The 26,445-nt window shown below is 42.2% G+C and overlaps 3 protein-coding genes across 3 annotated transcripts; 2 read left to right on the forward strand and 1 right to left on the reverse strand.

Moving 5' to 3' along the window:
• Positions 1-295: 295 nt before the first annotated feature.
• On the reverse strand, positions 296-3,448 carry LOC124328729. Its single transcript, XM_046787555.1, has 8 exons — positions 3,359-3,448; positions 3,133-3,244; positions 2,969-3,032; positions 2,735-2,883; positions 2,510-2,663; positions 2,267-2,434; positions 2,056-2,205; positions 296-1,978 (listed from the first exon to the last, which is right to left on the reverse strand). The coding sequence occupies exons 2-8, from the start codon at positions 3,229-3,231 to the stop codon at positions 957-959; spliced, it is 1,806 nt and encodes a 601-aa protein (XP_046643511.1). The 5' UTR covers positions 3,232-3,244; positions 3,359-3,448; the 3' UTR covers positions 296-956.
• A 2,023-nt stretch (positions 3,449-5,471) lies between these two features.
• LOC124328744 (actin-related protein 3) lies at positions 5,472-8,684 on the forward strand. Its single transcript, XM_046787578.1, has 7 exons — positions 5,472-5,680; positions 5,788-5,974; positions 6,164-6,478; positions 6,549-6,866; positions 6,948-7,166; positions 7,292-7,375; positions 7,465-8,684. The coding sequence occupies exons 1-7, from the start codon at positions 5,637-5,639 to the stop codon at positions 7,558-7,560; spliced, it is 1,263 nt and encodes a 420-aa protein (XP_046643534.1). The 5' UTR covers positions 5,472-5,636; the 3' UTR covers positions 7,561-8,684.
• Positions 8,685-11,405: 2,721 nt separating this feature from the next.
• On the forward strand, positions 11,406-25,403 carry LOC124328742 (Krueppel-like factor 6). The gene is made up of 4 exons (XM_046787575.1): positions 11,406-12,382; positions 17,177-17,460; positions 17,619-18,346; positions 24,952-25,403. The coding sequence occupies exons 1-4, from the start codon at positions 12,281-12,283 to the stop codon at positions 25,125-25,127; spliced, it is 1,290 nt and encodes a 429-aa protein (XP_046643531.1). The 5' UTR covers positions 11,406-12,280; the 3' UTR covers positions 25,128-25,403.
• The last annotated feature ends 1,042 nt before the right edge of the window (positions 25,404-26,445 follow it).

Here is a 26,445-nt window from a genome sequence, read left to right on the forward strand (position 1 = left end):
AATTAATTAATCTGCTATGTAATGTTTCTATCACCCTCCCCATTTTCGTGTAAGCTATAATGTAAATCACTTTCTGTCGAATTCGATGCTTTCCGCTGCATAGTTAGATGGCTTTCGCCGCAATTTTTTTTAGCATAACTATTTGTTCAACTAGTGTGTTAGATGTTCGAACTATTAAATCCCAAACTATTAACTTCTAATTAGAAATAATAAAAATCGTGAACGCCGTGTTCATGTCGACTTCTTTAGAGGTATCAGATTCTTTGAAGAATAGATTAACTCACTAAATAAGTAGTCTATTAAGAAAATAGTTTAGGACATTCGAGAAATCATGTACACGAGACCAGTTGGGAAATTGCCAAATTGGACCCATAAATGGCAGACATATGGATTTACTATTACATTACCAGATATTTTTTGGAAAATAATTAGCGCTACATTGAACTGAAGAATTTCAATTACATAATATCATATTACAATTTGAAACACACAAATTTTCTCCGATTTCCTGATTAACTTCTCTTCTGGGTACAAGTACGTCATGTTTATGATAATGCAATCATAAAAGAAGCAATCAAACATTCAGTGTCCTTATCGTGATCATTAAATTTTCAAATAGTAATCGATGAATCATTTTTCGAATTTATGTAGGGATATCAGATCTGTGTGTCATATTCTACATCATCAATAAAGGCCATCTTTTACACTTGGACTGAATGAAATATCAATATGGGACTACCGACGAGAGAATCCTGGAGAAATGGATGCGAACCTACTTGATCAGTATATGCAGTATAAGAATAAATGCCTCGTTACATCCTAAGCAAAATACTATTACACAAGAACGTTTTGCTACATGAACAAGGTTCTAAATAAATATAGAAAACTATTAATCTTCAATGGGTTCTGTCATAAATAAATAAAATAGATAGTCTGACTTGATTGAGTGGGACGAATTACATCCGGAACATCCAAATTGAGAGAGGTCTATCAAAAATAGTTAATTGAACTGGTTCCCTCCCACCTAACATAAGAATGGACCAGCATTCTTCATTGTGATGAGCTAAGGAATTGAGACCGCCCCGTTTCGCTTCCGAACAAGAGCCATCAGAAGAATTCGGAGATGCTACACTTGGGGCTCGTTTGTCGTTCACTATGTGTTGGAGGCGATGTAGCTGAGTCAGCACATCATTTCGCAAACGAATGCTGCGGGAATTTTTCGTGAGTAAGGAAGGATTCAACGCCTGGGCGAAACTGCGGTGCTCTCCCAGTACATCATCTCCGTCCTCCACGCAGGCGGAAAATTCGGTGTAAACCGGATTTGAAATTCCAACGAAAGCGTTATTGAATGGCTCGTCAATTTCGCTGGCGTAGTCTGAAGTTGTGAAATCTAGGGTTTCGTCTCTTTGAACGCGGATCATTTCTTTGTTGGGATCAAAAGGATTAAAACGGACTGTCGTCAAAGAGCGCGGGATTTTGGGAAATTCTCTGAAATTCTGGACACTTTCGCTGCGCACTTGGCCCGGGCGGCGAGATGCGCACATATTGGTGTTGTCCAGTCTAACGAGATTTTGCGCTCTGTCCTCCAGCTCCGACATGAAACTATCAGTGCTGACATTGCTTAGTAAGGAATATGTACTGCTCTTGGTTAGCCAAGCTGTGGGGTGAGCGAACTCCATCGTCTCATCTTCTACTTTCCTTTTGACTAGCTGGTAACCATGGTTGCGGCTGAAAAGAGGACGTGACTTATTTGCCATAGACGTAGTAATGGTTGAGCACTCGGTAGGCGAGTTGTCCTCCTCTTGTATTTTGGGGCTTTCCGTATTACTGGGCGTCGTCACACAAGACTGCTCCCGTTCGCAATAGATTGGATCATCATTGGAGGCGAAGAAAGATCCATCAAGGGCGATAGTCGTCAGCTGAGTTCGTGCAGTCGGCCTTGGGTGCTTTGTTTCGAGACGCTCCCAGGTTTCGGTCCCTAAAGGTGGTGAAAAATTTAATTATGGCAATGGCGAAACCTGTACCACCTATGGCTTCGTGTGTTAATTGAATTACCGAAGTGAAATCGCCAGACTTCGTCGGATAAGTTGCCTTGCTTTTCACCACCAACCACAAGCATATGAGAGCGTACCCTCACTGCCGAGTGACCGTGTAGTGGGCCTGGGCCCAACGGCTTACATTTGACACACGTCCATTGCATAGTGACTATTATATAAAGTTTGATGTGAAAATGAACTGCAAAAGTAACTATAATAATATGCAATACCAAGGTCTAATCTCCAGAAATCTGATCTCTCCGCCAAATCCGTCATTCCTCCATAGACCCACATTTCTTGGTCAAACACAACCGCAGTATGACTGTGTCTAGGTGGTGGAACAACATCGGAAGATTTTTTCGCTTTACCACCATGGATCATTTTCCACGAATGAGACTCTATTATACAAATAGTTTGGAAACAATGTCGATATTGAAAGGGGAAAAAATGTTGAACAAGAAATTGTTCCTTACTAAAAGAGAATTCCCATAGTTCTCCGAGCGATCCTCTCATGTCTTGATATCCTCCATAAACGTACATACGATCCTCGTAGACAACCGCCGTGTGACCTTTCCTTGAAATCGGAGCACAATTCTTTTTAGATTGCCATTTGCTCCAAGTATTATCCTGAACGGTAAAATAATAAGAGTCTTATAAAGTGTTCCAATGCTATATTGAAATAATAAACTGAGCTATACCGAAATGGTGTACGTCCACAGTGGGCATTCGTCAGCTGGCGCAAATATCCCGCCAAATACGTAGACGCAGTCATTCCAGTAGACCATCGAATGCTCTTGAACATTCAAAGGCGTCCCTTTGCTACCCAGCGACGTCCATATACCGGTATCTGTCGACGACATTCCATCAAAACATTCAAATTTATGGTAATCGTGGGAGAGAAAATGTTATTTGCGCAGAGACAATGCTCTTACCGAGATCCATCACCCAGAAATCTTTGAGGGGGATATTGGAAGAGCGTCCGCCGAGTAAATAAACCTGATCGAAAATACAAGTGAGAAAAAAGAAAAATAAATAAAAAAAGATTTGACGGGGGGAATCGATGAGACTTTGTCAAGAAATGTCTCTTTTATTATACCACTCGTCTCTGGGGATCAACACAGCTTGCGTGTTTGAAGCGTGTTCGAGGTACGGGACCCGTTTCGTTTTTCGTCGAATGCACTACCGGGCTCCACATTTTTGTTATCCTCCTTTTTTCGAAAAGCTGCTCGTTATAGCTATTTGAAACTAGAAATAGAACGATATGACTGACTACAGCATTTTATTTACAGTTTAACATTCAGTTGTCAATCATCCCAACATACCTGACAGAATCGCTGATGATTAAGAGACAGACGCGAGCGACGTTCAAGCGGTTGAAGCTTGTTATGAAAACTGAAGAAGCTTTCTGGTTGTCTCCTTCCTGCTGTGTGTGCTACTATTGAAAGCGTCGTGGGACGGGAATATATAGGATGCGCGCGCAGAGGCTTTTCCCCCCTTCCAGCACGACCCCTAGCCCACGGCTCGTCGTCCCCGATTCCCTCCATCATCCATTTTTGGTTTTTCTTTCTCCGTGTGCTGCTCTCAGGAGTTACGTTGGCTTGGACTAACGTGAGCACGCGCGCCAAAGTCTCAGCTAAGTATTGATCGGATTGATGAGACTAGACGTTGCATATTCAAACGTCAAGTGATGACTATCTCATGCTCGGACCGGAATAGGATCTTGCTATTCGATTACGAGCAATTCAATCAGACCCGAAATTTACTTACTGAAGATTCTGAAAGGGCCTCCGGCCATGGAAGAAGCTACGCATATAGTTATGCAAGTGAATGTTGTTATGTTTTTCAATAATCAACTCTATTTATAAAGAGATTTATATAGTATACAGGTATCAGTGTAGTACGTAAAAATAGAGCACCGACGACGAGTCCATAAAAGTGCTAAAAGTCTGTAAAAGAAAAATTGGCGATCGTTACATTTGATCCTACAGGAAGCAAACCGTTTTCAATATCTTATACCCGTGTTCTTATAAGCTACTATTTTTGTAGCGGGTTGCCCAGCGATATTTATTACGTGATATTGACGGGCCCTGAATGAGGATTTCTATTTCCTGTCGTTGGCAGAAGAGAACGTTATTAGTTCTCTATGGTGTAGCTAAGCTGAGTGACCTAAAACTCGATCCCAGTCGAGTATAAAGTTGACTTTTAAAAGAAAAATCGTCGCGTCGTTGCTGTGTGGTTCCTTCCGCCGCTTTTGCTTCATGGAGTTTTTAAAAAGAAACTACTTGAGAGAGATATATGCGGTGTAGGGCGAATGGACAAAAGGGAAAGTTTCAAGTATTTCTTGTACAACTTCATTAGAATCGGGAAATGTCAGTATAGCTTATGGGATTAAATATGCCAACTTGCTGAAATTTGTCGTCTCTTTGGCTGGTAATTTTAACGTTCTTAACAGTTTGCAAGATTATGTCACCCCTCAAAAAAGAAATTGCTGTGTGTGAGTAATATGCCGATAGAGCGATAGATAGGAAAGTGAGGGATAAATTCGAAAGCCATTAGGATGCGGTGTGACGCAGAGTCAACATTTTCCTTAAGATAAAGAAATGAGAATATTAGCGATATAAGTTTTTCTTTTTAGTGTCAATATTCTCATAGAACATGACTGTCTCAAATTAAGTTGGAATGCCGTGTCATGCAGGAAAAGATGAGATTGTGCATTGTACAAACACAATGGCCGTACTGAAATGAAATGCTCCCCTGTAGATTTACCGTCTCGGTTTAAATAGCCTGTGGCGAGTTTTGCGCGTGTATAGAATGGTAGAGAGTTTGACTTGCAGACCGAATCAGAATCCCCAGTTACTCGTTTACTGAACCGTTGGTTGCCACGAAAGCCCCATCCAATAAAATCTAATTGGTTTCAAGGGCAGGAAGCAAAAGATGGTAGGAAAGAAAATGAAAAGGAAACAACCCTTTTTTTTTTAAATTGAAAATTCAAACTTGATTGCTAGACCAAAGATGAAAGAGCAGGGGGTATCTGGTATCTTCGACTCGTGAGGATAGGGTCCGGATTTCCGGATAAATTTTTTTCTGTTTCTCATCAAGACCATAATTTTTTTTTACTGTTCCTTAAAATATCTTTTTTTTATGACGAAAACTTCTTTTTACGTCACATATGGTTGCCTTCTGATTTCACAAAAGTTCAATCAGATTCTTTCAAATCACGCTAGATGTCTTCAAAATCTGGCGCAATTCAATTTTACAAATTGTTGTGGGATGTTTTACTTCTTTAACGTCCACCGTTTATTAACCATTCGAATAAATGAACTATGGCCTTATCTCCGCATATGATAAATAAGATAACCTTACCATGTTTGTCTCATTAAAAAAAGAAAAAAAAATCCTTATCAGATTGTCAGAGGAAGTTCTGTTGCCACCTGGTGGCCGTAGTCTGAAACTGCCAGGGGTGGGGATTGAACACTCATCGCTCTAGACGCTGCCGGTGTTTCGAATTAAGCTAATTTCGTTTACAATTTCTGTGTCTAATCACAATAAGGATTAAATCAGAGAAATAGTGTTAAAGGTTTTAAACAATAATTGTGTGAAATGACCGGAAGATTACCGGCTTGTGTGATTGACATCGGAACAGGGTAAGGATATGCTTTGGTCTGGTCTGTCTGACAGACTGCAATCTCATCTCAGTGTGCCTATTCTGGAAAGGTTGTTAACACTTCTAATAATTTTTTTTTTTTTTTAGTTATTCCAAGCTTGGTTATGCTGGCAATAAAGAGCCTCAATACATTATACCTTCAGCCATTGCCATTAAAGAAACAGCAAAGGTTGGTGACCAAGCTTCGAGAAGGTTAGGAAAGGGAATCGAAGATCTTGACTTCTTTATTGGTGACGAAGCCCTCGAAGCAGGAAATACGGGATATTCAGTCAAAGTATGACTTTCTTTTATTCATAACTTAAATTATCTTATTTTTAAGCAAGTTTTAATGCAAATGACAGTTTGTTTACATGATTGGTAACAAACACCTTACTTATGAGATTTGTCAATTCAGCTATTTTTCGAGTAGAAATAGTTATTATTGAAAACAGATCATTACATATTGGTTTAATTACCATTGCAGTATCCTGTACGTCATGGCATTGTTGAAGATTGGGACCTTATGGAGCGGTTCTTAGAACAGAGCATATTCAAATATCTGCGAGCAGAACCAGAAGACCACCATTTCTTGCTAACAGAACCCCCTTTAAACACCCCGGAAAACAGGGAGTACACAGCAGAGATCATGTTTGAATCTTTCAACGTTCCCGGTCTGTACATAGCTGTTCAAGCAGTCCTTGCTCTGGCTGCCTCTTGGACCTCAAGGCAGTTGGGTGAAAGAACCTTGACTGGTATTGTGATTGATAGTGGTGATGGTGTTACCCATGTGATCCCAGTGGTAACTGAAATTATTATAAATAATTTGTTTTTATTTGGGCGCTTTTTAATTGTTGTATTGATTTTTGTAGGCTGAAGGATATGTTATTGGAAGTTGCATAAAGCACATCCCAATTGCAGGTCGCAACATTACCTATTTCATTCAATCCCTTCTCCGTGAAAGAGAAATTGGCATTCCACCTGAGCAATCGCTTGAGACAGCCAAGGCTGTTAAAGAGCGCTACTGTTACATTTGTCCTGATATTGCAAAAGAATTTGCCAAGTACGATGCTGAGCCCAATAAATGGATGCAGAAATTCGAAGGCCTCAATTCCATCACCAAGCAGCCGTTTGGTGTTGATGTTGGCTATGAGCGTTTCTTAGGACCCGAAATTTTCTTTCACCCAGAGGTATATTTTATTCATTTTCGTCTGCATTTTGCATTGGCTATTGTAAACCGAATCATGTTTTCATTCATTTTGATATTGCAGTTTGCCAACCCCGATTTCACGACGCCTATATCAGAAGTTGTTGACACAGTCATTCAAAACTGCCCTATTGATGTGAGGAGGCCATTGTACAAGAACATCGTATTGTCGGGTGGATCGACCATGTTTAAGGATTTTGGTCGGCGGTTGCAACGAGATATCAAGCGTGTTAGCGACGCTCGGCTCAAAATCAGTGAACAGCTGAGTGGAGGCAAACTGACGGTGAGTTTCCACTTGTATTTAAGAGTTGTGGTCGAATGGGTTGGCTGAACGGGATACGCGACGGTTCCCACATCCAGGAACTGGCGTAATAGTTGTAATTGAATATTTTTGTTCTTGGTTTACAGCCGAAACCTATTGACGTTCAAGTGGTATCGCACCACATGCAACGCTATGCGGTATGGTTCGGTGGAAGTCTACTTGCTTCAACGGTATGTGATAGCGATAAATTACGTAAGAAAGGAAATTAACTGACTTATCTTTTTTGTTTGTTTTTTGGCTTTCTCTCTCCGGTTTGCAGCCTGAATTTTATCAAGTGTGTCACACTAAAGCTGCGTATGAGGAGTACGGGCCGAGCATTTGTAGGCACAATCCAGTGTTTGGTACTATGACATAATTACCTGTAGAACAAAAACAAAAATCAAGGTACAGCGCGCAAAAAGGAAGCGCCATAAGGCATCGATCAGATCGAGGTTTCCTCTGTAATAATTCAACAATGTGTAAGGAGGGACGTATCAAATGTAATTATCATTTTCACAGAGAGGAAAGTGAACAAGTTCTTTTCCGTTTATTTTTCTCCGTTTATCCTTCCTCATTTGACCCTCAATTTTTTTCCTACTAGCATTTGTTTTTGAATCCAGTCCGCTGTTTTTCCTGACACCATGCCTACCCCGTTTCCTCCCTCTCCCAAGTTGACTTGTCTCCCCCCCCCCCCCCTTTACTCGAGAGAAATGATGGTGCTTGTTTGTTTTCCTCTTCCTTCTGGTCTTACTTTTCCTTTTTTTTCCTTTTTCTACATACTTTCCAATTTTAAGTTCATGGGTGATTTAGGGTGAGCAACTTGAGTTGATTGGTAGAACCGGATTTGTTCAAGTGCCTGTTGTTTGTTGGCTTTTCTACCATTTTCCGTCTCTACTAAAAAAGAAAGAAAGAAATATGTTTTTCTTTCTTTGCGCCGTCGTGGTGTCTATTTGCCGAAATAATCAACTGGGTTCATTATCATCCTTAATTTTATTAAGTGATTCAGCATATACCGAATAATTGGATGACAGTCATTCCTTGTCTATTTGTCGTCGAGGCCAAGTGTGTGGTTGGGTGGAAGCGTTCGCTGTTGCAAATGAAAAAATCAATTCGATGCAAATGCAATCAAGTCGTTGAGAGCTAAATAGTAGTCTTCAATAGCCCCTTAAAGGTGATATTGGGGCGTAATGCAAAGTAACCTGTCCGATATGAATGACCCTAACGTATTTGATGTTCATACACGAAACCCTGCTATCCCTGATCACTCTATAACCACTTAATAACACACTACAGTCGTTATTTGTTGCATCAAAGACGCAATTAAACAGCTTTTCGTTCGCTCATCCGCAATCAGTCCGCCGTTCACCACCCCTCTTCTTCCAGTTCTATCGCTCCCTCCCCCTCTCTCATTATTTGAAATTGTTACATGAAGAAGAAAAAAAAAATTGAATTCTTGTCACTGGCATGTCATGGATTTAGATAATACATTACCCGAATACATTCTGTTTGGCTATATATATATATTTCGGTTGCGTGAATGTCTCTATAGACCACATATCGATGCACACACACTTCCTCCGCCATTATTATGTAAAAATCTTTTTTTAGTTTTATCGAGAAACGAAAATGTTGAGCATCGCGTGTGAGTCGTTGGGATTTGACGTCATAGAACTCGGCAGCTTTGTATGCTGATGGCATTGATTGCCGAAGGTGGTTTTTCTACACATGTGAAATTGTCTTTCGTGTAATGTTTTGGCTAAAGGGACGAGTTTTTCGACGGTTGGAATTCCAAACCAGATGACGTGATACCAGATCGTTATCTTTCCCTTTCTTCCCCCCTTATACTGCCTCCTCCAAAGGACAATTTGTTATTCGAAAAATACCAAATAACTGCCGAATGCCGATCCATTGCTGGTGTTAAGCAGTTTTGCATTCATAATGAGCTCGGAAAAGAAACGTTTCTTTTTTTTAAAAATCGAATGAGAGAATAATAAACTGTCGATTTCCTGTTTTTCCTGTTTAGTTGATAGGGAGACCGGCAGTCATTATACTGTACCGGGCAGGATTTCCGATGAAAACAAACATTTTTTTTTTTTTAACATTTATTTTTACCTATGCTGGAATGGAAACTTCCTCCCACGAATGTGTTTCTTTTCCCCTTTTGCCGAACCTTCCGATCCGTGATCTCATCCTGCGCTGGCTGCTGGCGACTAGAATTTCATCCACCCACAACAAACAAACATTGAGAAAGAGCGAGGCATATGCGCTAGAGGTTTTCTGTATATATATACTTTCCTTCTCGGTTACGTGTTTTAATTAACCATTTAAGGTATTTGCATTTCCCGGGGACGTTATAAACTGTTGGCGGGGGTTCAATGATGCAAAGGTTCAATGGATGGGGAAATTGACGCATGAATCACCCCTTATTTGCATGTCTACTGCGCTGTCGTCATTGTGCGGGGGAAATCACAACTGAATAATAAATAATCCGAAGATTGGAAAACACTTTGGAAAAATGATTATTGGCCATTTTCTTCCACCGCAAATAAATAAAAGAATACTTTTTCTTCTTCTATTTGAAATTTGACGAGTGTGTGCGTCTGTAATGTGTAAACCTGGTTATAAAAAGAAGAGAGAGAGAGAGGAAAAAAGTTAACAAGCGAGCGCTGTTGGATATTATAGGCGGCGCATTTCAAATTTTCAATGCGTCTAAGCACACAGCCACTTTGGTTCCCCTATAAATCCTCCTTACCACTTGAGAGTTTTTCTTTCTCTTTTTGTTAACGTCCTTCTGTATAAATATTGATGTCGGTATATACAGTCGATGAACATATAAAATGTGTATAAAGTCTAAGGATATAAGACTGTAAAGATCTGTGCGAACGCCTAGTATGTGTCCTTATGCATGGTGAGAACTTTTAGCTCGAGGTCTCAGTCTCGACGGCAATATTCCAGAGTTCTCACAGCGATCGATTATCACGGAACACTTGGCTGCTTATAAGCACAGCAGACAGAGGGAAAGGAAACTCTCGAGTAAACCTCGTTTTATTTCTGTTTTTATTTCTATTTTTTCAGGGCCTTTTTCCCTTTTTATTTATTTATTTTGTTTTATTTAAAAATTTTTGTTTCACTCCCGTTTCTCGTCCGGCGCTGTAAAATAATAAAAAATCAATAAGACATTACTCTTAATTTATATATCCTTTTGGGGGTTCTTGTGTGTATTTTCTTATGTGGAAGACGAAACGACCAACACATTTTTTTTAAAACTTTCGGGACTTAACTGTATAAATATAAACACGTCCGAGCCGATAAGGCAAACACGAGTCGCATTCCAAAGGCTCTTTTTTCCTGTTGGCAGTCGGCATTATCACATTAGGAGCTTATAATAAGCTGCTAGGCCGAAAAACAAATTTTCTTTTCCAAAATGGGATGATGGGGGCGAGCAACAGTGCGGTGGCTATTGACGAGTGAAATGGGGCGATGAGTTCATTCATTCTTTCTTTTTTCTCTTAGACTCACTTTGGCACGCTCGACTGATGATGACATCGATGACACACTGCGAATTTATCGATCGCTAGATGACTCCACTATCGTTCTATCCCGAAATCTGGCCCAGGCTTTCTTATTATTATGATGATCATTTCCTATCGCTCCGGTGCAGCAGTACCTAAAAAAGAGTTGCGTTTCCGAGAGTCCCGAAGGAAGAATTCACAAACATTATTTTGTTTTTTCTTTCGGGATTTTTAGTTCACGGTAGAGACGATTTTGCTTCTCCATCCGAAAAGGAACAAACATTTCGTTGGTTTAAATGTTTGCATTCTTCGCTAGCATGCTCAGATTCGGCCGGTTCTATTCCGTTCGTTTGGAAATGGAATTCGAAATGGCCCGTAGTAGTAGACGAAAGAAAAAAAGACACAAAACCCAACAACACACGACGTAGAAAATGTTTCCACTTGGAAAAAGAAAGAAGAGAAACGAAGGGTGAATGGAAAGAAGAGACAAATACCGGATAAAAACATAGGAAAATACAAAAAAAAAAAACCTTTCCCTTCCGAAACGAGAGAGAGAAATATATCCCCGCGCGGTGGATGACCCAGTAGCGGTGGCGCCACCAACCAGAGTATACTCGAGTCAGCGCCATTTTCAGACTAGCGGCCAAACGTGCGTTCGTTCTCAAAAATATATTCTCTCCCTCGGCAGTCGGCTCGGCTCCCACCCGAAAGAACATTTTTTCAGTTCGGCGCGAACGTCAGTCGCGAGTGGATGTACTAACCAACCAGCCGGTGGATATATCGAAAATTGTTGAAAAAATAGAAAAGCCTTTTGTTACTCTCTCAACTACCTATACCACGGTGTGTGTGTGTGTATACACACTCTAGAGAAACGTGTGTGCGTGTGTGTGTGAGTGTTGAGACAACGACCGAGTTTGTTTATTCGTCAAAGAGTAAAAAAAGAAAAATATTCCGTGCTGGGTCTGAAAAACGTTTCGACAGTCTTAGAAATATATATTTAGGAGAAAGAAAAAAAGAAGTTTTGTTTTTGTGTGTGTGTGTGTGTGTATACCTTTATTAGTGAGTCGCCATCTTGAAGAATTCCTGTTCTTTTCCCGCCACATTCTTATCCGAACGGTGTAGACAGTGACGGTTGGGTGAGAGGTGCTGCGGGCAACAGTTTGAAACAACAAAGCGAAATCAAAAGAAAAGAAGAACTTGGCCATTCTTCTGTGCGTCGTCTGCTTTTAGATCGTTCGACAAAGTCATTGAACGAAAAGGAAAGTAGGCAGTGTGTTGTGCTGTGTTGTGCTTTGTGTGTGTGTGCAAAAGTAAAAGGAGAATCCAATAAAAAAATATAAGTTGTTTACGTGAGAGAGCGGAACATGCGCGCAACGTGATTCCGGTCGATGATGTCATCGCTGGCATGATTCACTCGTCTCTTGCAAGCTGTTTCTTTTTATCCCAACACTCGAGCGTCACGCTGCTTTTGAAATTGTGAAAGAAATTCATCATCGTTCTCTCTCTCGGTGTGTCTGTGTGTGTGTGTGAAACAAACAAATATTTAACCCGACATTTAGACCCACAAGTTGGCTGTTCTTCAAAATGGATATCTTACCGAGTGGAAACATTTTTCGGGAGTTGCAAGTCGTCCATGATACTGGATACCTTTCGGCACAGACGTCACTCGAAGATCACTGGGAACAGGTGAATTACTCTTTTTCTTTATCTTCTGTGTCAAATTTTGTTGATGGGATTTATTTGGGTTGGTTACTTGGTTGTTGGGCTGTGTGTGTGACCCGCCATGAATTACAACTCCCTCATTACAACGGGAGTGTTGGTCGTGTGGACCTTCTCACGCTTCACGTGGGGGCGCCCTATTGTGTCTGTTGTTGTGGGGTGGAGTTAAAATAAAATTCCGATTTTGTTTTTATACGTCGGAGGGAAATTCAATTTGAAAGAAATTTTTTTTGATGGCGGGAAGGAAATGGAGGAAACCGCGGAATTAGTTCTCACGTACTTTATTTTTCTCCCGAAAACAAAAATGGGGGGGGGGATATCGATCGTCAGTTGATAATTGTCTTATCATTCCGTCATATCCGATACGCTCGATGGGATTTCTCAATTTTTTAAAGATAGATTAAGGGCAATTTCTTCACCGGAAAAGATTGCAGAGGGCATTCTTGGTATATATACGTATATAATTCTATGGCATTCCAGAAAACAGGTTCGGGTTGATAATTTAAAAAAAGTAAAATGAAAAGGCAACCAGAAGGACGTACAACACGATTGAAATCAATGTCTGTCTTTTTTGCCACCCAGACAGCTGCGTGCGATTCGAAAAGGCGAATAACAAGTGTTGACGTGATTTTCTTATATATTTTCCCAAGCTAAGCTATCGGAAATCGACAAATCCTTTTCCAGTCTAAGCCGGTTCCGACGTTGCATTCTTTATTAGGTGGGGTCGGCGTTCGACGTAACAAACAAACGGCTTAACAATTCACGCACCAAACGGAAGCCATTAAAAACTCGGCAACATGTAACGAGCTTAAGGTGGAATCAGACGGTTACGATCAAACATTAAAGAAAGAAAAAAACAAGGCCAAAATGGAAGGTTTTCTCCCGCCAGTTTCTCTCTTTTTTCTTCCCTTGTGTCTACTTGAATGGTTCGAAGATAACGAATCATTCTCAACTGGTTAGTCAACTTTGGTTGACACGCCATCAAAATGGCCGTCTGTCGGAGAACGTACACGTACGTAGGTGTGTAGAGGAACGCATCCAGCGGAAGACGGGGTAGGGTCAACGGGAATGGGGTCACTGTCTCACGAATGTTGGCGTGTACACACATGAATGTCTGACTGTAGCTTTAGCCGCCATGTCTGCCATGACAGATCCGGCCAACTTTTTATTTCTCTTAGCTCTTTTGCTAGTGTGGTGTGGTTTCTTTTTTATTTTTGCACGTACACACACAACAACAGAGTCGGGAACATTCCCAAGTGATGGCTGTGTGCGTGGAAAGGCAACCGAAATGTCTGGAATCTTCACCTTGGAAAGAAATGACCGAAAAAGACAGGTGTGCAGCAAAACTTCACAGTGGGCCAACTCACGTGTAGCAGAATAACCGACTGACCGCTCGCATCAGCGACTTCTTTTTTCCCAACCGCAAGAGAACCGAAACAAAAAAAGCGTCCAAGTCTTTTTTTTTTTTTCACCTTTTCAAAACAACAAAATTATTTGGAAAAATAATAGTTGGAGAAGAAGAAAAAAAATTCTGCGGTCAGGTGTATATATTCATATCAGAATGTGACGCTACATTGGAGTGGGGAGGAAAAGTGTTTTTTCTTTTATTTATTTATTTATTTTCAAACAAAAACATCACCCCCTCTCACGGTTGGACAGACAGGTAGTTGTAGTAATACGTATACGCACAATTCAAAGTTTTACAATCCCTCATTCTTCTTTTTTCCACCCTCATTCTGTGTGGCGGGGGGTTTACTATTTTTGAACAAAACATTTTTCTTTTTCCCCCCCAAATGGATGGGAAATCTTGCCGAGAAGACCAGAGTCACGCGTTTGGGTAGGGGCCTAGTTTTACAATGAAGAGTGCGGAAACGATCCTCTTCTAACTAGACAATTGAATTGTTGTTGTTGTTGTTGCTATTTCCTGAAGGTTCCCTCATACCCTTAATCTCCCGACAACCGGTTTATACTGGTTTTACAGATGGCGCTCTAGTCGGATTCTTTTTTCACCTGAGACCCTGCGGCGATGAATCTCGTTTCCCCTACACCTTACAACGCTCGTGTGTGTAAAATTTCCAAGGGGAAAAAAATAAAGAAAATGTTGAAGCCGCAGGGAATGAGATAAAAAAAAAAACCTAAAAGTTAAACCTGGAATGTTTTTCTTTCATAGGTAAAAAGGTAGAAAAAAAAAAGATTGTGGGAGGTAGGTGGGAGCGCCACGGGTGGTGCTATGAGATAAGAACCTTAGTAGTAGTGTGCCCACCTTTCCTTTGAGAGAAACCCCCCCCCCCCCCCCTGAAAAATAAAAATGGGTTTGGGCCGCCTCCACCCTTCTTCTTGACTGTTGTGTGTGCCAGCCTGCTAGGGACAGGTTTCTTCTTTTTACTTTTTTCCTCATCAAAAAACCGACTGGAGAGGTATAAAGAAGAAGAGGATCGTCATTAGCACTCGAGACGGGCCAATCGATTAGCCAGAATGGATGTGTTTTTGAAAAGTGTAATTTAGATTTATTTAAATGATTTAGAGAGAATTAATTTCTTGGCAGATTTCCCGAAATTCCGGTTTGGGAAGTTTGTTTGAAAGGAAAGACGAAACCCAAAGAAAAAAAAATGGAAAATTTTTCCAACAAATGTGCAATTGGAGATGGTTGAAAGAGTTTCGAATGTTGCCCTTCAATGGCGTTTAATGAATTTCTTTCGTGAGTTCTCGCAACCCAAAAAACACATTCTCCTCTCTCTCTCTCAACGAGTCAATTTTTTGGTGTTTGGCCAACCTCCTCCTGCCCATTAGGACCAATGTCAACTCCCGACAAGCTGCTAACGAGCTCGTCCCGGAGCCCGTTCCTCTTTAATCTTTTGTCGGGATCCAATCAAAAACCGCAAATTCGTGATTTGCTGCTCTTTTCTTTTAAAATAAAAAATACCTTTTTTATTTATTTATTTTACAGTATTTTCTTTTTCTTTTGTGCTGTTATTATTATACATCAACGTGGTGGACGTGATTTTCTTTTGTTGTTATAGTTCTGGTTTTTCGAGCCCTCCGTAAGTTCCGTAGTTGTCCCGCTGGGTTGGTACCAGTCCGTTACTTTCATTAGTGTATATTTATACACATACCGGCTATTTAATGTCCCGTAGCGGGACACGGACAACTAAAAAAATGAAACAATTCAAATCAGAAAAACTAAAATAAAATAAAATAACATTGATACCAGCTGGCGATCCTGATAGGCTCCAAATAGTCACTGTGAGGATTTTGGGTGAATAAAAACGGCCGAGCGTAACCAACTGGCCGTGTGTGTGTGTGTGTGTGTGTGTGTGTGTGTGTGTGTCTAGACTCTTCATATACAGCGACAGACTTCCGGTCCGCCTGCCGCATTTCCCGTCTGTTATTCTTCTTCGTTCTCGCAACATTGATTCTTTTCCATCTCTGTTGTAGTATTATTCTCTCTCCCTGCTGCTTGGTCGTGTGTGTTGTTCTCCTAACCGAATCTCTTGCTTTCGACTCTGTGCAAAGATTTTTCACGCTCATTCGATTAAAAGATGATGACGTCACGGCTGATGTCAGAGCTTATTGCATTTTCTTTTCTTCTTTTTTTTTTTTTAAATTTCTTTTTGGATATTATTGGGCGGATTAAGTTATTATTCCCAAAGAAGGGTGACGCCCTTTTGGGGTTAGGTCGAGGGTGCGGTCATAGTTCACGTGTACAGCAATAAAAAATAAAAAAAAAATATTAATAAATTAATATTTGCCGGCTGGATGTATAAATGACAACCTGTCTCCTTTGTGTGTGTGCGTGAAAATATAAAAAAGAGAGAAATGCACAAGAGCTCTTTTGAATGTTTGATTGGCAGTGTATTGTGCATTAAAGCCCGGATTAGAAACGGGCCCGGCCCGCTAGCTCTCTCGCGCTCTCTTAAGAGATTGAATAACATCGAGTCGGATCGATGTGCACAGGGCGGAGGGTTATATAGCGAAAGGAGTGGTAAGGGGGGGGGGTTGCGTGCGCAAAGATCAATACTACTAAAAGCCCGGAAGGGGAAAGAGGAAGAGGGAAAATAAAAATAAGAAAAAAAGTTTTTGACGGGGGGAAAGAAAAAGGAAAAACTTTTTCGACTAGTATAACTGTACACTGCATGTATGGTCCTACTAGAGTACGTATGACATTAATGCTCAGTGCAGGAAGGGGAAGAGCGGATTGATTGAATCAGTACGGTGCTGCCCGTCTCTCTCCCTAAGTTTTGAGACTATTTACAAGATTACCAAGTAGTTGTACTATAACTAAACTGGAAGGTAAAAGCCTCGACGTTAATCATTTGGTGCACTCCTCCCTGTGTCTACTGGGCCCTTAATGAAGCGTGTCGTCCTGGAAAGAGTCGACAGTGGACGCTTATCAAGTGGTTAAAAACCCAATATTGATTCATGCGGTCCGGATCGGCTTCCGCCTTGGTGTGTTTCGTTCTATTCGCGTGATTGGAGCGGAATTATTCCCCCCTCCACCTTTCACGAAGGGCTAGAGTGACTGAAGGGATGCCCGGTTAATGCTCTCCACACCCAATTGTTGGTGAGTGCCGTTGGGCGCCGATGGCCAAGTGGCTACCGGCCATCGATCGATTGGCCAGTCACATCCGGTGTCGTATATATATAGATTCCGTTTGAAAGGGGAGAGATTTGAATTGATTTTTTCGTTCCTTTTTTATAATGGGAAAAAAAAGGAGGGAAATGCTGATTTTATTTTTCTTCTCTTTTTTCGTTTGACTGCAGACGTGCTACGAGATGGAACGGTATTTGAAAGATGAGCCGCAACAGCAGCAGCCGTCATCTTCGCCGCTTTGCTCCTCGTCAGCAGCGGCGGCCCTACGCCGGGCCGAATCTTTTGACATGTTGTCGTCTTCCATCCAACCGGCCAGCTATTTGGCTCCTGACTCGGTCAACTCACCCATGTGGCCCTGGTCTTTCAAACAGGAGCCAGTCGATCCCGACACGGATCCCGATGACGGATGCCAACTCCTACGAGCTCACAAGCACCACCACCAAATCGCCCTTCGGTATGGATTCCATTTCTTTTTTCTTTTATTTTCTTTTTTTGGGGATCTGGCGTCTATTATAAATGTGAGATGGAGCGGATGGATGGCTCATCATTCGATCCGTTGGATTGAGTGTGACATTTGAATATTCAATTTTTATTTCTTATTCCCTTCGGCAGGTTGGGACTCAAATTGCGGGCGGGCGAAACGTACGCCGACGAGTCGACGGAAGCGGATGAGAGCGATCGCGAGCTGGAAGAAGAAGAGGAGGAAGAAGAAGAAGAAGAAATGGAGAGGAAAGGCGGAAGAGCGCTGGATGCGGTGAGCTTGAGCTCGGCCAGTTCGCGATCCAGTCGCGGCTCGTGGGACAGTCTGGGCGACCTGGACCCGACGCTGCGGATCCATCCGTACAGCAGCAGTTGCAGCAGTTCGCACACTAGTTCCAACAACAACAGTCACCACCACCATCGCCCCAACCACCGAGGACCTGTCAGAATCTATCACCATCACCACAAGACGCCACGAGGAGGAGGTCAACTTCTCACCCCGCCTTCCAGTCCTGAATCCATCCGCGCCTCAATGGTCTCGGCACTCAAGTCGGCGACAGCGGTCAACCGCAACGCCAATGGCAAAGTCTCGGTCAACAACAACAACGTCACTGCTGCCAACAACGTCGCTGACAACGTCGCCGCCGCCGCCGCCGCCGCCGCCGAACTCAGCGGGACGCAGACAAGCCGGAACGCGGCGGCGGCGGCTGTCAGAACGTTGACGGCCCTGGGCCTGACTCCCGCCACCTCACGGGGTGGAGTCGCCGAGCGTCGCCGCATCCACAAGTGCCAATTTCCCGGATGCAAGAAGGTCTACACCAAGAGCTCTCATCTCAAGGCTCACCAGAGGACCCACACAGGTATTTAATCCACCAACAACAACAACAACATTATACAAGTCGGGCCGGAGGTGATTGACGTGTCACCCACAACACGTTTCGAGTCTTTCTTCTTCTTCTTTCCTTCTTTGTTGCTGGTCGACTTGAGAGACCCCAAGAAACATCAAACAGTCGGCACATCTTATTGATCTGTTTGCTGACAGTCACCGAGAGATTGTCGGGTGTCAGTTCCGGCTGGTAAAGAAGGAGGAGGAGGATCAACTTCTTTTTCTCTCTCTACCCCCTCCTCTGCTCTGCTCTGCTCTGCTCTCAGTCTGGTTGCAGTTACGATGCGCTCTATCGATCCGGCGGAATGTTTTCGCGTGCGCAGGAAACCTCTGTCTCTCAGGAGGAGGAGGAGAACTAAGAAGGAAAGGGATGGGAGGGGTTAGAAGGAAGAAAAAATAACCGGGTCCATCCATCCATCCATCCACCATCCAGCCGGTGTGGGGCTGTTGGGAGAGTTTGAGGGCTGTGTTGTTGTTGACTGACTTTGCAAGTCCGTGACAGGAGACACGTGCTGTTGCACGCGTCAATGAACGGTCCCCCCCCCCCCCCTTCTCATCCCTTTTGTTCCGTCGTATGGATATGCTCACACAGAGAAAAAAAGGAGATGGCCGTGTATTACTCCGCAGGGCTAGAAAGAGGGGGGGAAGGTTTGTGTTGTCAAGATTGTGTACGCCATGTGTGCCCACGTGTCCGCGTTTCTTTTTCTTATTTGATTTTGATGTGGCGAAAGAGGCCACCACTGAAAGTGCGTACACGTCGTCCTATACATTTAGAAAGAAACAAAAAAAGGACAACAGTCGGAAGGGACCGCCCCCCTCAAGTTTCTTCTTCTTCTTCCCCTCCGGAAGCTTTAGTCGATCAGAAACAGGGTAGGGAAAAAGAGTAGGTTAGGTTAGGTTAGGTAGGCTGGATGAAAACGAAACATCTTGAAGAGTAGCGAGAGAGTCGGGTGGTACACACACGCAACTTGATTTATAAATACCATTCCGCCCATGGCAAAGCCTCCTCCTCTTCCATCTGGTAGGGAGGAGGAGGAGGAGGGGGTTTTTTTTGTTTGATTTTTCCGCAACTATTTTTAGTCTAGTCGATGTCTGGTCCACTGGTTTACACCACCCGCAGTACGTACTATATAGTAAGGCTATCGAAATAGCCTCACACGGTATAGACCTTGAAGTGAGGTAATAGCGAGAGTGTGCCGAATAGCACAGCATCCGTTTTTTGTTTCGGTACTTCCATCACCGGCAATTTATTTGGCACGACCTGGGCGTCTGAAAAAGAGAAAAAAAATAACATGATGACACGACGTGTAGTCTCTCGAACAAAAGAAGTTGGAGATCAATAACGCCGGAGCGACTCCGACGCTAAAAAGAATAAAAGAGAGAACGTTCCACATCGTTAAACTTGATCGTGATGCCATTTTTCTGGCTGAAAGGAAGTCGGAATTGACTTGGAAATTTGGCTGAGGACAAAAAAACAACAAATCATTTTTTTTTCTTTTGTTTATTTTGGAATGAATTCTAATGGAAATAAAGATTTATTTGGAATGGAAATGTCGATCAGTTGTAATCCAATAGGAAGAAAAGGATCGATGCCGAGTCGCTAGCTCCCCTCCTTCAGTCGGTAACTCGATCTTTCCATCTCACTCAACTTGCTACTCTCTCTAGACTGCGCACTTAACAGTTTTACGAACCGACCGGGGCGAGTTTGAACCCTCCCCTTCTCTGTCTTGTATGAAGCCGGCCATCATTTGAAACCCCTTTTATACCCCCCCCCCCCCTCTCTCTCTCTCTCCTTTGCAATGATATAAATGGGAAATGGATTCCGTCGTGATCAATGAATAAAAAATGGGACCCTGCGACAACGACAAATGATCCCCCCATTCAAAATGTAGCATACAACCCAGACTAGGCTTCATATATCTAAAAGAATTTTTTTTCGTACAGAGTGGTTTTATTTTAAAAACAAAAATAGGAAAAGGACATCTGTCCTCCCTGAACGGTTTGTGCGTTCCAATTCGTGACAGAGCCGATAATAGATGATGCGATCTTAATACATTTTACGACCATATATACAACAACTACTACAAGGTTTTTCCTTCTTCTTCTTCTGTTATAAGGGGGTCTTGGTCTGGGCTTTGGCGGAATTGGATGAGACTTTTGGTGGTCTTAATGCTCTCCGTGTTATTGACGAGCACGTGACTAGAATGACTCACTCCCTTTCTCCCCACCCAGACTGTCTGGCTTTTTTTTCTTTTTTATTCGTTGCGCAATAGACGTGTGTGTATGATTTTTAATTGCTGCTAGCGGGGCGAGGAAAGCTTTCAGATTATAACTCGTAGGCAACACAAGTATACACTGGGGAGGATAAATGACATTCATGGACATTTCTTTCTTCCACTGCACAAACGCCATTGTTATACACTGTATACATGTACGCCGGAGCGTCCAGTATTATTTATTTATACCGCCCTTCCTGGATGTCGTTTCGAATTGTTCTCCACGCGAAAAAAAGAAAAGAGACAAACAGGAGAAATGTGTTTTATCACATGAGTCGGCCATTTCCGTTTTGGGTAGAAAAAAATACTACGCAAAAGAAAATAGAATAAAAACACATCTTGATAAAAGATAATCGGCTGGAAGTTGAAGTCGTTTGACTCCTCTTTGGTTAAAGAAAGGGAAAAAAAAAGTTAGTACCGCCATTAGTAGCCGGACCATTAAGTTACTTACTTACAAGTATATAACAATACAACCCTCCTCATTTTACCTCAAACAATAATAAAAAGAAACTTTCAAAAGTTGTCCTTCTTTTTATCTTTTTATTATTTTTTAAAAGAAAAAAAAGGGAACTTTAGTGCGCCATCATCAAGTCTTTAACGAAGACTCAAGAAAATAAGACGAAGAGAGAATCAAGCCTTTTTTCTTCATTAGCTTAAGAGTTGTCGGGCCGTCCCCCTTTTTGAATAATGTTGGCTCGAAAATCCCGAAAATGCCGCGTGTAATTTGAGTGTTGGGTGGCGGTGGTGGTGGTGTATGGATGGAGGGTTAAAGGGTCGTCGTCTAGTCTCCCAAAAACGTATAGAGCGCGTGCGAGATGCTTCAGCCGGGGAGATTGCCGTCATTATTTATAGACTGCAATATACAGAGAAGAGGGAGGGGGGGGGGGGGGTAGCCCAGCTCTACTACACCGAAAAAGTTTCTCTTTTGATATTGTAACGAACAAACCCCCCTCCATCGCATCATAAAAGTCTTGAACGAAGAGAGGGGGGTGTCGATTTATCAAACACCCCCCACCACCCAGCTCTTTTCATTTCCCGATTTTTCTCCCTTTTTTGCACGCACCGAAATTCTTCATCTTTTTTTTTATGAGTTGGGTGTGGACATTTTTTTAGAGGGGGGAGCGGCCATGTCATTGGCGATGTGTGAGGTGACGGGAGTGAATCAATACGTACTCAGACAGTCCAAACAGTCGTCGGGTTCAATTTTGTCAAACCTCCCTGGACTCGGTCGACCAAGTTTTGTATTTCACAGGGACTACTACTCACCCTAACTGGGCACGACATACCCCCCCACCCTCCTCACCAACAGACGTGTGCGTATGGTGAAGCTATCGATTTCGTGTCCTCGTACATGTATATACCTTGAAGGGCGTATGACATTTGCTGTTGTAGTTGTGGGTCCCTCTTTGTCTATTTAATGCCCAGATAAGATCGCACGTATCTATTCTTGCCTTCGATTTTTTATTTTCGTCCGTCTTTTTTGTTTTTCCTTCTTCTTGGTACTCGCGGGGGTAGGAGCAGCCGGGCAGCGTCACCTCCCGTGAAATGAAATATCGAACAAGGGATCAGAAAGTACGACCGTGGGGGGGTCCGGTTTGGATTACATCGGAAGAAAAACACATGGCCCTACACACACACATGTAGCTAGAAAAGTTGTTCTTTATATAATATAATAATAAAGAGTCCGGCCACTGGGTTCTTCTCTCCCCAAATTTTGTGATTCATGAATTTCCCGAGTTGTTTTGTGGAAGAGGGGGGGGGGGGGGGAAGGAATGAGGCTCGTGCCCCTCGGCCAGATCCATTTTCCACATATTTCGTCATCTTATCACATGTGGTCGATCTATTGGCGGCCGGGAGAGAGAGAGAGAGAGAACCACGACGCACCAGCTGGAAATTCTTGTTGCATTTGTCATGGCTCGTTTTGCTTTTTTTCCCCTTTTTTTGATTGGCCGTCGGCGATCGATATGGTCCGTCTCCCCCCCCATTTTATCAGCGCAGTCGGTTGGTTGGTGGGGGGGAATAGCTCGGCATGTCGGGACTAATAGCCCGACTGATTAGTTCTTCTCTTGTTAACATTTGTAGCTCTCTCCTCTTCTTCTTCTCTTCTTCTCGAGGTAATAAAATGTCCGTTCTGTCGCCGCTCTATCGCCGCCGTCGTTTGCTCTTTTCAGTCCCTCATTCTTTTATTATTTTCCCTATCGATTGGCCCACGTTTGAAAAGGCGACGAAACAATCGACGACTGTACCCTACACCGAGGACCAGGAGAAAAGAAGAAGAAGAGAGTGGAACGCGCTATAACGTAACCCATAACGACTGTGCGAATTAGCCGGCGTCCGGGACTCCACAAAAAGAAAGAAAAAGTCTAAAAAGAGGGAAAAAAAAGAGTTGCCAGCGTCGACGAAAGTGGAGACGAAGGACGAAACGGGGGAGCCGAGTGGCACAGCACACACACAGTAGCTGGTAGTCTGATAGTAGGCACTTGGCAAAGATCAAAGTGGAAGTAGATTGCCCATATCCCGAATAAAAAGAAAAAACAGAGAAAAAGAAAGAAGAAAAATACAACCAGCAGCTCAGTTATAGACGTCGTCTGTGCGGTGGGTCCTGGTTTCCTTTTTTTTCTTCTTCCCCCCGCCATCCGAGCGACCCAGACGGATCGATTCCCCCCACCCTCTCTCTCTGCGCCAGAGTCGACGCGCCGCTTGATGATAGACCCCGGGATTCATTCGCCAGAGAGAGAGAGAGAAACTGACTCACCCATTCCTGACTCTATGTCGTGGGGCTGCTGCTGGAGAGTGCCTCAGACTTCTTGGCTCTCTTGACGTTATGATCCGATTTCGGGAGAGTTGCTTCACATCCAAACAAAAGAGAGGGAGATAACAAATCAAAATAAAACAACGAGATTTTCTTTTTGATAAATAAAATAAGAGCCCCTGCAAGGGATAACAGACGTGAAGAATGAAACCAATTTTGCTATAGACCAGCAGTGCAGGGCAAGAAGAGCATCCAGGGGAGATAGTCTCTATAGTAATCGATATATACTCACCGGCCGGTATAACAATTGACTCAACTTTCCCAAAGTCCTACTATTTGGCCTCGCTCAATTTCGATGTTTCGGCAATACCCTGCACGTTGCGGACGGACGAGAATCGATGAGGGTGAGACATGTCCTCTCATCCGCCCGTCAGCCCCTTCTCTTCTTCTATTTTCCCGACAAAATGAACTGCTAAAAGGAATGCGCGGTTTTGGCAAGATGCCGCATCACGTACCACGACGTATAGTGTAATAATCAGTCGGCGGGTGTTTCTTTCGTCTTTTTTTTTTCTTTCTCCAACACCTTTCACGCCCGGCCAGGGCGCCCCGGTTCACTTCAATTTTTCTCTTTTTCAAAAGAAAACCTTGCGCTTCTTTTTCTTTTCAAATCTTCTTTAGAGAACATATTTCGGTGTGTTGGGGGGAAAAAATATATAATATAAGAATGTAAATGCTGCGCCGGTTAGTACGTGCATAAAAAGAGCCCCGGAGAATCGAAAAGAGAAAGAGAGAAGAAGTGTTCAACGTGTGTGTGTGTGCGGTATAGACGTAGAGAAGAAAAACTCATTCCACACACATCACGCTTAGTTATTTATAGCCGTGGCGTCGCCTCCTCTCTCAGCTGCTCTTTTTTTGGGTGAGTTTCCCCCATTTTCCAGCTGAAAATGCCGTAAAAATAAGAATGGAAGAGAGCGACAGAAAAACGGAGAAGAAGAAGAAAAAGTGCACGATTTCATATTCATCACGGTAGCTCGAAAAAATTTGAAGAATAAGAATAGTATATATACATCTGGCGTGCTCCTTTTCTTTATTATTTTGACTGGTTTTTTCCTTTCTTCCTGGCTAGACACGAGAAATCCATCGGATTGGTCGAGAATTAAAAAATCATTTTTCTTGTTTAGAATGGAGCCGGAAAATAAAATAAAAAATAAGAAACCAAAAACCTGTTTTAGAATTAAAAAGAAAATTCCTAGTGTTTTGTGTAGCTCGCCGTCTTGTTTCGTTCAGGACTCGGTCGTGGTGCGCGTTCTATAAATAATTCAAAAAAACATTGAATTTCATTTCCGGTGGGTTTTTACCAGCGGTCGGATATACGATGTTCTTCCCCCCCTTGACAACCGAATGCGTCGTCACGTTACAAGCTCGGCAACGATTTTGTTTTGTTTTTTGTTTTACCTAAGGTGTCGCTCACGATGACGAACGAACATGATGGAACAACATTTGAATTCTAAATATTTATCCATTTTTTGTTTTTCATTTTTTCCCAAACAGGAGAAAAGCCGTACCAGTGCTCATGGGAGGGATGTCAGTGGCGATTCGCCCGCTCAGACGAGCTGACCCGCCATTACCGCAAACACACGGGCGCCAAACCGTTCAAGTGCGTTCATTGCGAACGCAGTTTCTCCCGCTCCGACCACTTGGCCCTCCACCTCAAACGTCACCAATAAGAAATCGACAACAACAAAATGGATGCATGAAGTTGGTATATAAAACACGCGTGTCGTTTCTCTCGTTTTGTTAGCCATTTTTATTTGGGAATTATTATAATTTCTTAGAATTATCCCCGCGAACCTTTTTTTTTTTAAATTCTGAAATTGTAATTTTCATTCACGCGTCTGCGGTCGCCGCACATCGAACAAAAAAGTATAAATTAACAACCAAAATTGGGCAAAACGGAGCAATTTTTTCTGTGTGGCAATTGATTTGTTATTTTTAAAAAACAATCTGAAAAAACAAAAAAAATTAAAATAAAAATAAAAAAAAATCAATAATAAATAATAATGATAATAATTATGTTTTCTCGTCTTCCCCTCCTCCACACACACAATGTTTGAAATGAGCTTGTATTTGCTGAATCCCTTTTTTTTCACCCCATCTCCCCAATGTTGGAGCTTTGACGTTGTTGCGCAATGACGACATTTGTTATCAAAAGGTTCGTCAAATTCGTCGTTGTATCCCCCCCAAGCTTTGACTGTTGGTTTTTTTTTTTCCTCTCTCCTCCACACACACACAAATCCAACCCAAATTTTTTTCTGGTTTGACACAAGTTCAATCTCTTCTAGTTATTCATCTTTTTTGAAAGAATCCTTCATGGCCGAGAGTGTGAAGATGTCGAACGAAAAAGCAATTTTTTGATTGACGAACGACCATGCCAACAAAAGAACTGGGCCGACTTCTGAAAATCTATTGAATTCCAGTTTCTTCTTCTTCTCCCCCATTCACTACTTCCTTCCTTTCAATTTCTCTCTTCTTACTACAGGATAACAACCAGAAAGTAAAATAAAATAAAAATAAAAATAAAATACAAAAATATTCAGCTTTATTGAAAATCCGGTTTAGGGCGAAAAAGAAAAAAGCTTGTAAACCTTCTTTATTTAAAAAGAAAAAAATCCGTTTGTATTCAAATTTTGTTTAGTATTTTTTGGCGACGCCATTTTTCTTTGCTCTTGTGGATTGTGACAATTTTTATACGAAAAAGAAATTAAATACAAAGTAAAAAAAAAAATGGGGGGGGGGAAGAGATTAAAAAAAAGTAAAAAGAAACAAAAGTAAATATATATTATATATATAAAATTTTTGTGGTGGACCGCGCGATATGATATATGTTATGTACACACACACACACGACACACATTTTTGAGCTGATGCTTTTTCTGCTGGCTGACGAGAGAAAAATATTTGTTTCCTCCTTTGATCCCCTCCCACGTTAACTTGCATTTTCTTCCACCCCCAACTTTTTAATTTTTTCCTTCAGATCCCCTCCCA

This window comes from Daphnia pulicaria, chromosome 3, assembly GCF_021234035.1.
Source record: "Daphnia pulicaria isolate SC F1-1A chromosome 3, SC_F0-13Bv2, whole genome shotgun sequence".
In the NCBI taxonomy this organism is placed as follows: Eukaryota; Metazoa; Arthropoda; class Branchiopoda; order Diplostraca; family Daphniidae; genus Daphnia; species Daphnia pulicaria.

Bases quoted from the DNA above. Each gene is read 5' to 3' on its own strand.
- LOC124328729 (XM_046787555.1), bottom strand. From the start codon at position 3,231: ATGTGGAGCCCGGTAGTGCATTCGACGAAAAACGAAACGGGTCCCGTA. The intron at 2,884-2,968 runs GTAAGAGCATTG...TGTCGTCGACAG, and splicing joins TTTCTGGGTGATGGATCTCG to ATACCGGTATATGGACGTCG. The intron at 2,206-2,266 runs GTATTGCATATT...TTTATATAATAG, and splicing joins TTTCTGGAGATTAGACCTTG to TCACTATGCAATGGACGTGT.
- LOC124328744 (XM_046787578.1), top strand. From the start codon at position 5,637: ATGACCGGAAGATTACCGGCTTGTGTGATTGACATCGGAACAGG. The intron at 6,479-6,548 runs GTAACTGAAATT...TGATTTTTGTAG, and splicing joins TTACCCATGTGATCCCAGTG to GCTGAAGGATATGTTATTGG. The intron at 6,867-6,947 runs GTATATTTTATT...TTGATATTGCAG, and splicing joins AAATTTTCTTTCACCCAGAG to TTTGCCAACCCCGATTTCAC.
- LOC124328742 (XM_046787575.1), top strand. From the start codon at position 12,281: ATGGATATCTTACCGAGTGGAAACATTTTTCGGGAGTTGCAAGTCGTC. The intron at 17,461-17,618 runs GTATGGATTCCA...TCCCTTCGGCAG, and splicing joins CACCACCAAATCGCCCTTCG to GTTGGGACTCAAATTGCGGG. The intron at 18,347-24,951 runs GTATTTAATCCA...TTTCCCAAACAG, and splicing joins TCACCAGAGGACCCACACAG to GAGAAAAGCCGTACCAGTGC.